A 15,287-nucleotide genomic window follows, 5' to 3' on the forward strand; every position below is an offset into this window, starting at 1 on the left:
ACTTCATATTTCTAAAATTAAAATAAATCTAGTACTACTTTTATAACAACAATTGTAGTTATAATAGCAAGAAAAAAGTCTAATTAAGGTGGGTTCTCCATCTTTATCAAACCCTATTTCCACAAGCGTATTAAACTTGCTTTTTCATCCTTTTTGATGAAACATCAGCTTCTGTGACATAAGTTCTTAACAGGCCCATTGCAATGCTTCCCATCAAGCAATTAAGATTGTTTATTTCACATAACAAATTGGAATTGTACATATTCATAATTTACCTGTTGAATTCAATCAGATTTTCTTTAGCTGAATCTTGTTTATTAAATTTTGTTACTGTTGATATTTATATTGCCTATATTTTATTTATTTATTTATTTATTTATCTATCAAATTTATTCACCACCCATCTCACTCAGAGAGCGACTCTGGGCGGTTTTATCTGTATAATTTGAATGCCATCCATGATTAAGCTAAATGGTTTTTAGATTAATTCTGGTCATTTTCATAGGACTGCTATGATCAAAGATCCACAAAGTTGTCTTCACAGATATTCAAACATGCAAAGAGGGAACACAGCGTAGACTAGGCAACCTCATTAACTGGCCTTTAAATCTTTGGAGAAAATGCAAGAATATTTTCTCTGGAGGTACAAGCACTCAACTAAATCTTCTCAGCAATCTGCTCTCTTGAAGCTAATGGCCATTTCCACTCCTACGTAGCAACTTTGCTGCTAATGATATTGACAAAATGTGGTCATCAGGAATTGTGAGAAGAGCTTCCTACATGGTATCTCAGTGGGTATCTTCCTTCATTTGAATCTGTTGCAGAAGGATCGCTTGTTTTCGTAAGACTATTCTTCTTAAGAGTTCTGCGTGGGCAGCTGTTCATACTTCCTAATGCTAGAATTATGGAAAGAGTCCCTGAAATGAATAATAATAATAATAAGTTTAAAAAGTGAAAATGGAAATGTGTATGGAGAGAGAGAGAGATTTTAAAAATGTAATCATATAACACATTCAGACTTTGTCCTCTTGCAATTGCATATAAAGTCTCTTCTTCCTTGGAGTGTCAGAAGTTAGACTGAGAAAAATATATTATTCCCTTGAAGCAGGATTAATATATTTTTGAGAACTACTTATTATTCTGTATACTTCTTGTATATGCACATTATTATATGACTGATTATATAATTATATATTATGGTAACATATATTTATACAATGCACCATCTTATATATGAAAAACTGGAAGAAATGTAAGACGTGATCTATTTAAACACTGAATACTATGTTCATATAAAGGAGCATTTAAATCTAGCTGGCTACAGTATAAAATTTACATAATCAAAATCCAGAGGACACATAGGAAATTTGCATCCACAGAAACATCAACATAGAGACATAACCCAGGCACAAAATTAATTTCTGGAAAAAACTGAACATGGCAGAAAATTTCATTAGTAGGTTTTGGCTTTTTGCATTTCTTTATCAAGACTAATTGTTTAAAAGCACAACTTATCCTTTTCAACTTAGAAATAGAAATAGAAAAGAAACGAAATAGACTCTTTTCTTTATTATAGGGATTATGTTAGCTTATTATGCAAATCCAATTTTATTAAGACTGCCCTTTGGATTTGATCCTGACTGGATTTTCCTCACTATGTCACGTAATACATCTTTTATATAGTTAGTGTCTGAAGTTGTGATGGAATGTGAGGGTGACCTGGGAAGACAGGGGGAAGAGATGCTGCCTAGGGAAGATAAAATAAAAAGATCAGATAAAAGAGAAAGGAGCTCTCAACAGAGTAACGGCCAGAGAAAGAAACTTAGGAAGGACCCGCCTAACTACTCAGGCAGTAAATAGGGAAGGCAGGAGGTTTGGACTTTCAGACTTGCAAGATTCTGTTAATGTAGCCTACAATAAAGTAGAATTAGCTCATCATTAGTTTCCTGTCTGGTTTACCTGGGAGGGCTGAGAGAAATACAGTATTATTTTTATACCTTGAAATACTGTTAAATTTCACAATAGGTTTATATAGCTCTGGGATTTTCCTCCTAATCATTGGTCTGAGGTTGTTCTCCAATTTCTCATAATTCTTTTTCAGTTCCTTATGATATTCTTTTTGCTCAGCAGTAATCAGATGCCGGTTTTTTTCCACTGCTTCTCCACACCTGTTGCCCAAATTATGAAAAAAAAAGTTACTTGGTGATTGGTTCCACTTAACTACATTAAGCCATGTGTGGTAATATTAAATCTTTGACCAGGATAAGTCGTTTAATGACATCATTCTAGACAAGTAGGATGGGGAAGGATGAGTATCAAGGCACTTATTATGTTACAATCAGGGACAACTTGATTATCACCTTTCCTCTGGTATATATGGAAATATATTTTATCCATGATCATTCTATACTGCAGTGGAGAGCCTATGACTTTTTACTTGTTAGATTTATGCTCCCCCCCCTCACTCTTTTCTGTAGGAGCTTAAGGCCACCAATATGAGGTTATTTTTCATTTTATCTCCATAACAATAAGCCTAGGAGGTACATTGGACTGAGTGACTGGCCCTCATTATGAATCCATCTCACACCCAGATCTGCTACTGCAGACACACTCACCGTAATTACAATGTTAACTGATCTCTCTGTCCTCTTTACTTACCTCATTATGAACTCTTTGAAGCATAATCTCAGCTTGTTGTGATGTCGGTAAAGTTTTGGATCATCTGGAATCTCAGCCAGAAACACTTGAGCAACCTCTAGTGGTCCCTTGTTAGAATAACATTTTACTGGATTAGGTAACTACATTTTGTTAACTATACAAAAATCAGAATATAATACCCAGTAGATGGCAAAGAATAAAAGGGCCTTTTGGTTGGGCAATGAACTTTGAGGGAATCCCAGATGCAATAGGATGGGGCAGAATAAAAAAAAATCAACATGAAGAATCTAGTTAATGGTAGCAACATTTTGGAACTGACAACCTAGATATCACAAAGATCAGAAAGTGAATGCTAATGGATTATACTGCTGGTAGAGCCTCAGGACTCATTGGATGATGTAGAAAACTTGGTTGATTTCCAGTGGGGGTATGTGTACACATATTTATGCCATTGTTGTTGTTCTCCCAATATGCAGTATGGCTGAACAGAGAAATAGTACTCTAAGCAGCAAAAGTATTTTATTTATCCTTATGTACCTGGTTAACAGTGGCTCCCACAGAACCCTGAAGGACCATCTGAAGCATTTTGGCATCTGGAGGCACCAGGCTTGTAGCAACTGCTAGCTCAACAGTTTTCTTTTGCATGTCTTCAATAGCTACTTCAATTGGCATCAACACATACTGAAACCAAAGATGGATAAAGATAGCCCATTCATAAAGAAAATGCAAGCATAAATAAAATAAAATAAAATACTGGAAAGAGAAATATAGAGCCCCAGTGTGGGGCAGGTCCGTGTCACACATATGGACTGAGGTAGTTTTTTTCCCTGAGAATTTTAGAGATTCACTTCATTTTTGTTTTACCTCTAATACCTTTTTAAGGATTTGCATTTCCTTATCTGGTCTGCAAAGCATCAAGGTTACTTATCAAGGTTAGTAGAAGGCAACAGTGACCTAGGTTTTTCTGTACCTTTCTGCTGCCATTTAGGGATCCTCAGCGTTTTTGCAGTCTAGGTATTATAGCCCTATACACTATAGTTTTCATAGTCTTTCCTGGCCTTAAAATGACTGAAAATTGTATCTTCAGCAGTTGCAATCAGAGGTAATTCCAAAAATGGGGAAAAGGTGATTCGAAAGCTGATGCAGCCCTAAGGGTACAGGTTCCCTGCTCCTTCTTAAGAAGCTTGCATTACCTCCTCCTTTTGAATGACATTGATTCTAGTTTTGACGTAGGGAAAGGCATGCATTGTGGTCAAAATGGTCTTCCTCTTATACTGCTCACTCAGCTCTCCTCGTGGACGCCCATCCTGAGTAAAAGGAGTGGTGTACATAAATCGTCGAAGATCAAAGTTTTTCTCAAAGTGAGTTACTCTGTCTTTCATCTCATAGTCATCAAAGTATGGTTCCACAAAAGTAATTTGTATATAGGCCTGGGAAGAAGAGAAAGTGGGTAAACCTAGTATATTATTGTTGTTATTGTTGTTGTTGTTGTTGTTGTTGTTGTTATCCTTTGAGTCTCCTGGCAACTGCCTGGACTAGTCCATGCTGTTTTTCAGTAGTAGTTTGCCATTGCCTGCATACTAGGGCTGAGAGAGAGGGACTGGCCCAAGATCAACCAGCTGGCTTTGTGCCTAAGGCGGGACTAGAACTCAGGATCTCCTGATTTCTAGCCTGATGCCTTAACCACTATACCAAACTGGCCCTCATATGTTAATGATTACCAAACTTACTAAAACTAGGAACTGAAAGTCACATTGTATTACTCACATGAAAAACAAGGTATTTGTACATTTCCTGGATCCTACTCTTATTTAGCTGACACTCATTAGCAATCCAGCACCAAGTGTGCAAGACTGGATCTTGCAAGATCACATTGACATACTACAAGACTGGACTTTGGGCTCTCTTCCCGCAACCTCACTCTGCCATACTATCCTGGGAGTGTTCACCATGGGCATCTGAGGCTGAATCCCTGCAAGACTGTGCTGGTGCCTTGCCAGACTGTGCTCCCTTTTCATTTGGATAAGATTTTTGTCTTAATTTTAGGTTCAGACTTAGGGGTTTTTAACTGTAAAATAAAAGATTTCTAGTTGTAGAGTTTATGGAATTAATGTTACCATACCTTTCTGGGATCTAACTTGTTCTTTTCCACAGGAATAGAATCTTTGATCACAACAATGCGATCTTCCCCAAAGCACTGACCATAAAATCCCTGAGAAGCAAATAAAATCATGAGTAGACAGACAGACACACAGACAGACACACACACACACACACACAGTGAGGTAAGTCTATGATGAAGACATTTCTACAAGTGCATGTTAGTTTACATGAAATTAAGGTTGTGTAAAATACTGTGGAATCCAAGCCCAATTCTATAGTTCATTCAAAAGTCAGTTCCACTGAATTCCACAGGACTTATTCTCAAGCAATGATCATTCATCACAATGGGGTGAGGTATTGTCAGTATGCTGATGATACCCAATTATACTTTTTCACCCCTGGTGAACTAAGAAATGCTGTGGATGTCTTGTCCCGGTGCCTGGAGGCTGTGGAGGTCTGGATGGGGGACAACAGGCTTCAAATGAATCCTGGCCAGACTGAGTGGCTTTGGGTCTTAGGGCCTTCCGAATGTGGGGTTTTACCATCTTTGGTACTGGATGGGGTAGCACTGTCCCAAACAGACCCAGTGCACAGTCTGAGGTCCTCCTTGACTCACAACTCCTGCTCAAGGAGCAGGTGGCAGTCATGGCTAGGAGGGCTTTTGTGCAAGTTCATGTTGTGCGTGTTGGCATTTGTTTGTTTTTTTCTGATTTTGGCTGTAGAGCCATTGAGTTACTATGGTAACAAATCACTCTGGCAGGGTGAACAGGTCAAACTTAAGGATCCTCAGTTTTGGGTGTGAAAAGAATGACCATATAAGGAAATTGCCTGGAAGGAATTTGCCTGGGCTTGTTACAGTTTCAGTTTCCTTTTTGTAGCCTCTCCTTCCAGTCCTCTCTGAGCGCGTGTGAATGCATGAGCTTATAAATATGTATTTGTGCTTTCTGTAAATAGATTGATTTTTATAGAAATGCCTGGTGTGTGTTTTTTCTGATCTCTTGGGCCAAACGCTTTCCAGCACACTCTGACAGTGCACCAGTTGCACCCATTCCTGGATTGTGAGGCTCACCTGCTGTCACTCAAGCTTCCTCTCATTCTTCTGCTACAAATCCCCAGAAGGGGCAGAATTCCTCTATAGAACCACTGCAAAGCAGGCATGTCCAAAAGAGCCATTTGGGAGGACAATGACTCCTCTGAACTAATTTGTAAACCCTACATATTAGAGCAATGCGAAAAGCACTACAATATTTTGTTAAAGTGCTTTATTTTCCCATATAAAGTAATATTCATTCTCACACATTTAAACACACATCTCTGATACTCGCTAAATTCCCAACCTTCATTCCAAGTCCAGAAGGCCTAAACAAATTCCACAAGGTTTATCTTGGTTTTGTTTTGGTAGAAATTGTTCCTTTACAATCACTCATGAGATAAGGGAGTATATCCAACTTCTCCTGAAAGGCTCACTAATTTTAGATGACAGGCTCAAAACTGAGTATCTTTGTCCTAACAGCCAGGAACCACGCTGAGACAAGGAACTGGTCTCTAATGTTTTATTGCTTGTACATAACAGGAATCCTAACAAACTGAAGAAGCGTGGGAAAAATCCAGACATATAAACCCCAAAGGTTAAGGCGGTCCCGATCTGTCTCTTTGAATGGCTGCCCAATTCCTCAGTGCTACGCATGCGCTTAACAGTCTGGATGGGAGCCCCCTGCTCGCCATCCTTACTCATGACAATCTTCATATTAAAAAATTCCCACTGTATCCTCTCTCTTCCTTGGCACTGCCATTTCTTTCCTTGCACCCTGAGCTCTTCTGCTGCTATAGAAAGCAGTGCCACGATTGCCATATAAATAAGGGGAGGTAACTAGAGAGCAATGGAAACTGTAAGAATAAATGCTTTCCAGTTTGTAAAGATCTTTTGATGCTTAGGTTAAGCTACTAGGTTTAAGACAATATTCAGTGCAGTGAAGTGACTTGCTGAAACCAGAATTCTCCAGATGTGCAGGGACCCCAAATCCCAGAATCCTCAGAAGGAATTGTAGGGGTTGCTGTCCCATTACAATTGGGGGGCATCAGGTTGCGTAAGACTAGCTTAGGAGACTGAAAATGTAATTGGTCCTTTATAATTTCCATTCAATTTATAAAACTATCTTTTTGAATATCCTTCTGCCACAGTTTCTTAATACAGGTGTAATTATTTACCTCCAAACGGTGAGATATCTCAGGAAGTTTGGTTATGGCAGGCTCTTTATAAACAAATTCCTGTTCATCTAGATCTCCAAATATGGCTCCATAGAAACCAACACGGAAGTAAGTCCCAAACATTCTCTTTTGACCCTGATTGATGAATAAGAAATCACTGAAATAAACCTGTCTTTTTGCAGCAGTAAAAACTGACTTTTGTGATTATTTTACATATCTATGATTGTTTTTCCAAAGAGCAATTGTATTTTACTTTTAAGATGTATCTTAGAAGAACTGACTAGATTTAAAAGAAAGAAGCTAATGAGATAAACTTGAACAAGCCTGAAAGTAGCTATTTGTCCCAAAAACATTCTTAATCAGACAAAAAATCCAGATAAAAGCAAGCATTAGAAAAACACGTGTTTCAGTCACCTTTTATGCAAGGAAGAACTTTATCTATCTTTTTGCTAAAACTATTTGAAATGAATGAGTTTTCAAATATATATAAAACCATGATATATGGATAATCCTATCCCATGTATAAAACTATAAGGCCTTCATTATGATCAAGGAAAATAACTCTATGTGGTAGTAAAGCTACATTTGAGATTAACTCTTAATGAGAATTCCATCCTTATGTCATTATTTTCTAAAATAAATAAATAAATAAATAAAATGCCTTCGGTTGGCATTATGGACTTCTCTGTATAACCTGGACTTAGGCAGACCATTTGGAGGGAAATTGTGTCTGTTAAATCCAAATGTGTGTCATTTGCATAATTATACTGTATGTTTGTAGGTTATTTGCACCAATTTGTGTAATTATGTGATTTTGCAAATGATGTTAATTATATTGATTTGTCCAGACAAACTTCAGAAACAATAGATTTGCATGTTAATTTGGGGATTAAGTCCAAATGCAAATTTGATATATTCCATCCAAAGACCAGTAGATAGAGGTCCATTACACTTAAGTTTCTCTTCATTTGAAATGCATGGAAAACTAAATACAGAATCTGATACATAGTAATTTGAGCTTTCTGCGTGAAAAGCATTTTCTAGGATTCCATTGAAGGTGAATTTGGATATTCTGCTCTCATTCACAACACCAACAAAGTCAGCTAGCTGTTTTATTTACCTGATAAAAAATGTGTCTATGTGTCTGTCTGTATCTCATTAATCAACCAAAGATTTAGAGCAATTTACATACAGAATTATCTAGTTTGCAGAAATTTTGTATGCATCTTAGGTGATATTTACAAAACTTTTATAGCTTACAAAGCTTTTTATCTACTTGGGAAAAAACACTGGAGTGGAATTCTGTCCTAATGCAGATAGCAGAGCAGACAGGATTTTTATTGAATAGCACATCCCCACTAAAGTAAAATTTAGAACAGAAAAAAAACGGTTTGTACTGCTAATATTCTTATCTTCCTGATCAATATACAAACATTGTAGCCCAACAACAGAAGGAGTTAAAAAGTACCTTATTTATTACGCTCTCAAATGCCTTTTGGAGTTTACTGTGAACAGAAGAAAGCTTCCTAAAATCTCGATGTGCTTCTAAAATGGGGATGACAATCTTGTAGACCTCATTTACAGTTTCATATAGTCCTCCCTTGTGTGAAGAAGAAACATTATTGTAAATCTTTCAGTAATTCATCAGACAGATTACCATGTTTAGAGCATCATGCCTTACTTGTTTTTGTTTATTCGTTCAGTCGCTTCCGACTCTTCGTGACTTCATGGACCAGCTCACGCCAGAGCTTCCTGTCGGTCGTCAACACCCCCAGCTCCCCCAGGGACAAGTCCGTCATCTCTAGAATATCATCTATCCATCTTGCCCTTGGTCGGCCCCTCTTCCTTTTGCCTTCCACTCTCCCTAGCATCAGCATCTTCTCCAGGGTGTCCTGTCTTCTCATTACATGGCCAAAGTATTTCAGTTTTGCCTTTAATATCATTCCCTCAAGTGAGCAGTCTGGCTTTATTTCCTGGAGTATGGACTGGTTTGATCTTCTTGCAGTCCAAGGCACTCTCAGAATTTTCCTCCAGCACCACAGTTCAAATACATCTATCTTCCTTCTCTCAGCCTTCCTTATGGTCCAGCTCTCGCAGCCATATGTTACTACTGGGAATACCATTGCTTTACCTATGCAGACCTTTGTTGCCAGTGTGAGGTCTCTGCTCTTAACTATTTTATCAAGATCTGTCATTGCTCTTCTCCCAAGGATTAAACGTCTTCTGATTTCCTGTCTGCAGTCAGCATCTGCAGTAATCATCATGCCTTACTAAGATATGTTTAATCTGTGTACACTATTTTGTCCAATGACGCAACAGAGACAAGGTTCACACACTCACAAACCTTTTCAGAACTTGCTAAACAAAATCAAGTAAAGTACATAATTGCATAACACAATATATAAATCAGACCACTGCTAATGTGTTAAGTCTTAATAAGGCTGTACTAAATTGCAGACAAAATTAATCTTTTTGATACTGGATTTGATCTAGTTAGGACCAAAATGATATGCCACAGAATATGAATGGTAACTGTATTGCTTCATTGCAAAGCAATATTTAGATGAGTCTGTCAGCACAAGTGACTAAACAAAGAAGAAAATGTGCTTAAATCTACAGAGCTTCATGTCCACTTCTTCAAGCAAAGAAGACAACCAAAGCATTTTCTTACACACATGAAGATGCATGCAATGGTGTCCTCATGTACCCACCCATTTTAGGTTTTAACCCACTTAAATTTTTTAACCAAGCAATGCAAATAGGCAGGACATGAATATTCTAAATTAAACAATGTCTTCTATCAGGACTTAGGAAGCAAGTCTGCACTGCTACAGTGCCTGCCCTCTAGAATAGCATCCCCCTGGAGATCCATATGGGTCCCACCCTGCAGCTGTTCTACAAGTCACTGAAAAGCTGGCTTGGCTCCCAGGCCAAGGGTTAAGATGGTGTCAAGCCTCTGTTAGTTCTCTTTTGATGTATTAGATTGTTTGTGATGTAAGCTGCCCAAAGTTGCTGGGAGTTGGTCAGCCTCTAAATCCAATTAAAAATATAAATAAATAAATAAAATTAAACACAGACAGTATACTGCTACTCACAGTGCTAAAAAGCTCAGCAGCATTTTCCAGCAGTCCCACCAACCCATTCTCTGAGAAATATCTTCCTGAGCAAACTCCATCTTCATCTGGAGACAGAATATCATCTGAAACAGCAGACTCTTCCAGGACATTGGAGGAAATGTTCTGAATGGGGGAACAAGGAGGTAGACGGTAGAAAACTCTAGACATTATATTCTATTGTAAGTCTTCCTTTATTTCTTTCACTTCTTGTTTTGTATTATTGAAAACCTGGTAAAAAGGTAAATAGTGCCTTTTGCCTATAAACACCCACATTTACAGAAAAATGTTCATTTTTGTTCATCTCTCATATCTCAAGCAGTGATATGTGTGGGTGCTCATTTTCAGTTTGTATAGAAAAATACAGTCTTTCCAACAAATAAATCATTGATTTTAAGCCAGACTTCATGACTGTTAAGAGAGAAACTTTTGCAGTTAAGTATCTCATCTATAAGCACAGTGAGAGCCAGTTTGGTCTAGTGGTTAAGGCAACGGGCTAGAAACCCAGAGACTGAGAGTTCTAGTCCCACCTTAGGCCTGAAAGCCGGCTGGGTGTCCTTGGGCCAGTCGCTCTCTCTCTCAGCCGAACCCACCTCACAGGGTGGTGGTTGTGGGGAAAACAGGAGGAGGAAGGAGTATTTTCACTGCCTTGAATTATTTGTAAAAATAATAAAGGCGGGATAGAAAATAAATAAATAAAATCCTAGGTCTTTGAGACCCACAGGGAACAATTATAAATCACACTTATTCTCTTAGATGAACTGCTTTGCAGAAGACGTACTGCCTGATTATTCCTGAACAAGCCTGCCTGCTTAAAGTAAATACTTTAACAAGCAATGCTGATTTTTTTAAAGAATTTAAACATGAAGATTTACCTATTACTCATCTGCTATAACACATATTATTACTTCAGAGTTTGGTTTGAAAGCATGTATAGACAATCATGTTTATTAAGACTAGCATGTGCCAGTTCTAAAGTTTTCCAGGATGGCTTTCAAAACTGAAGAATCTGTTTCATTTCATAGGAAACACCGCAATACACTTGAAGGAAGACTAAACTTCAGGTAAGGACAGGAAACAATGAATACAAAAGAGTTTGTTTGTTTGTTTGTTTTTAATCTGTTCAATCATGTCCAATCTTTGGAGACTGCCTGGAGAAGTCCCTGTAGTTTTCTTGGCATGGTTTTTCAGAAGTGGTTTGCCATTGCCTCCTTCCTAGGGCTGAGAGAAAGTAACTGGCCCAAGGTCACTCAGCTGGCTTTGTGCCTAAGGTGGGACTATTAACTTCCAGTCTCCTGGTTTCTTGCCTGATGCCTTTAACCACTACACCAAACTGGCTTAGGTTCGCTTAAATGCAAGATCTTGAAATGTGTGAGCCTTGGAGGTGCATATTCATGCTCTCCATAGCTTAGGGTTTGAACAAGGGACTACATCTCTGCCCAGATCCCTATCCCTATAATAATCAATAACAACGTAAGATGTTATTGTAAGGTAAAATAACCTTACAAGTATCTGTATAGTGGCCTCTCTTCACAAGTCCACTGCTTCTTTAGCATACTGTCCTGGGCAGCAGTTGCAGCACTTCAGGGTCCCCTCATGGTGGCTGGTGGTTTTTCAGGTCGTCTGGTTTGCATGAAGGTATGCTGGGAGTGCTCAGCCTTGCCGGCCAGACAGATCCATTCATACAATGACTCTGGGTTGTCTCTACACAACGCCCATTGTAGGACGTCCTGGTTGAGTCCCTCTTTAAACCGTTCTATTAAGGTTGACTGAGACCAGTCGGGGATTTTCCCAGCTAAAGCCTTAAACTCCAGGGCATAATCAGCTACAGACAGCTGGCCCTGGGTAAGATCCTTCAGCACCTGCTTAGCAATTGCCTTGGCCAGAGGATCCTCAAAATGCAGCTTTAACGCCCCCATGAAGTCCTCGAAATACTCAAGTTCAGGGGAGTCAGCCTCACTTAATTGAACATACCAGTCAGCCGCTCGACCCTTCAACTTGGTGGCAATGGCAGTTATCTTAGCCTCTTCGGAAGGGAAGTATGCTCCAAACTGCCTCATGTAACTTTTAGCATTGGTTAGAAAGAAAGATAACTTGGTTGGATCCCCATCAAACTTGACAAAAAAGTCTTTCACCCCCACTCCTGTTGGAGTGGAACCGGCGGCTGCTTGAGTGTTTGGGCCCCAGGTTACGGTAGTTGTCGCTCTGCGGGGTGGAGATTCATCCCAGAGCCATCTCCGGCCCCACCGGCAGTCCGGGTGGGAGGATGGGGGATGGTTATGTGAAGCTGGGACCTCCGTCGTGCCTCCCCTGCCCCCCAATGATAGAGACAGGTTTCTTAACATGTACTCCATTGATTCTATTTTGGCCTCCACCACTCTTAGCCTTTCAGGGGTTTGAGATTCCTCCCTCCCTCGCATGTTAGGCTGTCTCTCCATTGATAATGTGGTAGATTCTACGTCTGGGGTCAGTGGGAACTGATGCTTCCAGGATGCCTGGGACGTCCCTGGCTGGGGTTCTCCCATTGCATCCCAGGTGATCAACTCTGCAGGTGATTCGCTGGGTGCCGGTTGCTCTGGTTCTCCCCCATCGTCAGATTCCTCCACCTCAGGGCTGGAACTCGAATCCTGCTGGAAATCTGAAGGTTCTGGGGTGAGGCTCAGTTCTCCGCTCTTGACCGTCGACTCGGGCATCAAGCTAGCCGGCTCCTCAAGTCCCCCGGTCGTGAGCTTGGACTCGGCCATCGTTAACTATTTTCCCTCACAAGAAACTGACCTTGGTAGGAGCTAACAGTACAACTTTGGTGATTCTCAGCTTTATGTAATGAATGCCTATTCTAAAACACTCTCAGACTCATGAGCAGGAATGCAAAGATATCTGATTTATTAAAGAATAGTATGCAGGATCACAAAGAAAGCTGAGAATGATAAAAGCACGCCAAATGCAAACTAAAAACCCTCGGTGCAAATGAGATCCCTCCCCCCGTACAATCTTCCCAAGTTCACAATCCCAGGTGTTCCTAACAGCTTCTGATGGTCTGCGGGAAAAGTCCTTGAACAGAGCACATAACCCAAACACATTCCATTGTAATGAACATAGATACAGAGCTTGGTACAAGGTTTCACAGCAGCTCCCTCCCAAACAGAAATGCGCGTCAGCGCCATGGCATGTGAAACGTTATGATGTACAGTGCACATTGAAACAGTGAACATGACACCAAACTAACTGTACCGAATATCTAGTTTTCAGTGTGCAGGGATTGCTGGGTATATACAAAGGACTTAAATCTTATAAGTTTCTTATCTGCCAAGAAAGATTCATGCAGTACCATTAGTGAGAAGTAGCCTCTGTTTTTCCCTGCTTTACTTCTGCGGTCTGCTTTGACTACTGGTTTTTATCCTGCTACCCTTGCTAAGCTTCAGTGAATGTGCACAGTATCTGTGGGACCCATCTAGCTTTACCAAGACATTACAGGAAAAGACTGGTATGAAATGGAGTAATTGGCTCCTACCTGAAAAGTGACACTCCCAACTGGTAGATAACTGTGGTCCTCTAACATGCTCAAATATTCTGCAACAAGAGCAGCAGCATGAATGAGACACATGGCAGCCTCTGTATAGCTTTTCTTCTTGGTGTGTTTCTCAGCCATGTTCTGAAGCCAGGTAAGTCTTAAGTCAGGCGAAGTCTGATATCCTTTGGCAATTCTAAGAAAATAACATGATAAAGGGCATATTTAGTTTGCTTGCAAATTGAATGAAGAAAAATGTCATATTATTTTAACTTGAAGTATTAATAGCATCTGGCTTGAAAATGGCACATAAGTAAAAAAAATATATATATTCCACAGAATTTTCCATAACTCAATCAATCTCTTTTACCACTAACAGGAAGGTAACACTGGAACCCCATCCTAAACATCTCCTTTCTTACATTTTGTAATAGGATTCTAATGAGCTTTGATGCCATTATATAGAAACATTTATTTATATGCTAAATTCCAAAGATAAATTTACTGACCAGCTTTTACCATACCGCTAAAAAAGTATAGAACAACTTATAAAATATTTATTTAGTTACTTGCTTTACATGGCTTATAGGCTGCTCCAACTGAAACCAATTCTAATCCAAACTGAGAGGTGCTAATAACGTTAAGGTAAAGGTAAAGGTTTCCCTTGACATTAGGTCCAGTCGTGTCCGACTCTAGGGGGCGGTGCTCATCTCCGTTTCAAAGCCAAAGAGCCGGCATTTGTCCGTAGACACTTCCGTGGTCATGTGGCCGGCATGACTAAATGGAATGCCATTACCTGCCCGCCGAAGCGGTACCTATTAATCTACTCACATTTGCATGTTTTCAAACTGCTAGGTTGGCAGGAGCTGGGACTAGCAATGGGAGCTCACTCTGTCACGTGGATTCAAACTGCCGACCTTCTGATCGGCAAGCTCAGCGGCTCAGCGGTTTAACCCGCAGTGCCACTGCATCCCTCATACTAATAACGTTACTCATTGGTATTCTAAACACACTTATCTGATTAATTTAGTAGTATTAATTGCATTACCACAAAACAACTGTTTGGCAGCTCAAGGTCCAGTCGAATTTTAATGGGCCAATACAAAAACTCAATGAATGTGTCTCCTACATGTCTTCTCAATGAATGCAGCCCAATTCAGTCTATAAAGGGTCAGCTTTAGGCTAATATGTTGACTTTTTCATTAACAAAACATTTTATTTATGCATGCATGCATGCATGGAAATTTGTTACAGCCATCCAACTCCAATGGATTCTGGGTGGGGTGCAAAACCAAAAAATACATTAAAACAGTTATGTAATTGTATAACAATGTTTCATTTAATAATTATTATCACTGGAATTCTCCATAGATTTGCCCAGGACATCCTGGGTCCAATAAAGGGGATTAGAGATCTCTAGGAAAATTCACATTCTCTAAATTTTAAATTTTCCACAGATTCTTTATGACAAGCCATGCTACAGGTTTATGAGAAACTATGCTATAGAACCAATATACTTTTGTCAAATATAAATACTCTTAATTGAACATTAATCACATTATGTTTCATACTAAAGAACATAAGTACATGAATGTTTTTCATCTTCCCAATGCCAAAACTTTTCTGGGCAGTTACATAAAAAGAATTAAAAGCTTAATAAAATCCTAGATTAAAAACATAGTAATATAGAACACTCT

General features: G+C 39.3%; 1 protein-coding gene across 1 annotated transcript in view; it reads right to left on the reverse strand.

Annotated features, from left to right (window-relative positions):
• Window positions 1–689: 689 nt before the first annotated feature.
• DOCK8 (dedicator of cytokinesis 8) overlaps window positions 690–15,287 on the reverse strand; it is a 100,834-nt gene continuing 86,236 nt past the window's right edge. Inside the window, exons 39-48 of the mRNA XM_063295108.1 lie at window positions 13,594–13,786; window positions 10,065–10,208; window positions 8,438–8,569; window positions 6,970–7,104; window positions 4,781–4,870; window positions 3,852–4,088; window positions 3,196–3,339; window positions 2,659–2,765; window positions 1,998–2,168; window positions 690–917 (exon numbers count right to left, since the gene is read on the reverse strand). Coding sequence (XP_063151178.1) covers window positions 857–917; window positions 1,998–2,168; window positions 2,659–2,765; window positions 3,196–3,339; window positions 3,852–4,088; window positions 4,781–4,870; window positions 6,970–7,104; window positions 8,438–8,569; window positions 10,065–10,208; window positions 13,594–13,786 — 1,414 coding nt within the window. The 3' untranslated portion in view covers window positions 690–856. The remainder of the gene's footprint in view (window positions 918–1,997; window positions 2,169–2,658; window positions 2,766–3,195; window positions 3,340–3,851; window positions 4,089–4,780; window positions 4,871–6,969; window positions 7,105–8,437; window positions 8,570–10,064; window positions 10,209–13,593; window positions 13,787–15,287) is intronic.

This window comes from Candoia aspera, chromosome 2 (assembly GCF_035149785.1).
Source record: "Candoia aspera isolate rCanAsp1 chromosome 2, rCanAsp1.hap2, whole genome shotgun sequence".
NCBI classification, from domain to species: Eukaryota; Metazoa; Chordata; class Lepidosauria; order Squamata; family Boidae; genus Candoia; species Candoia aspera.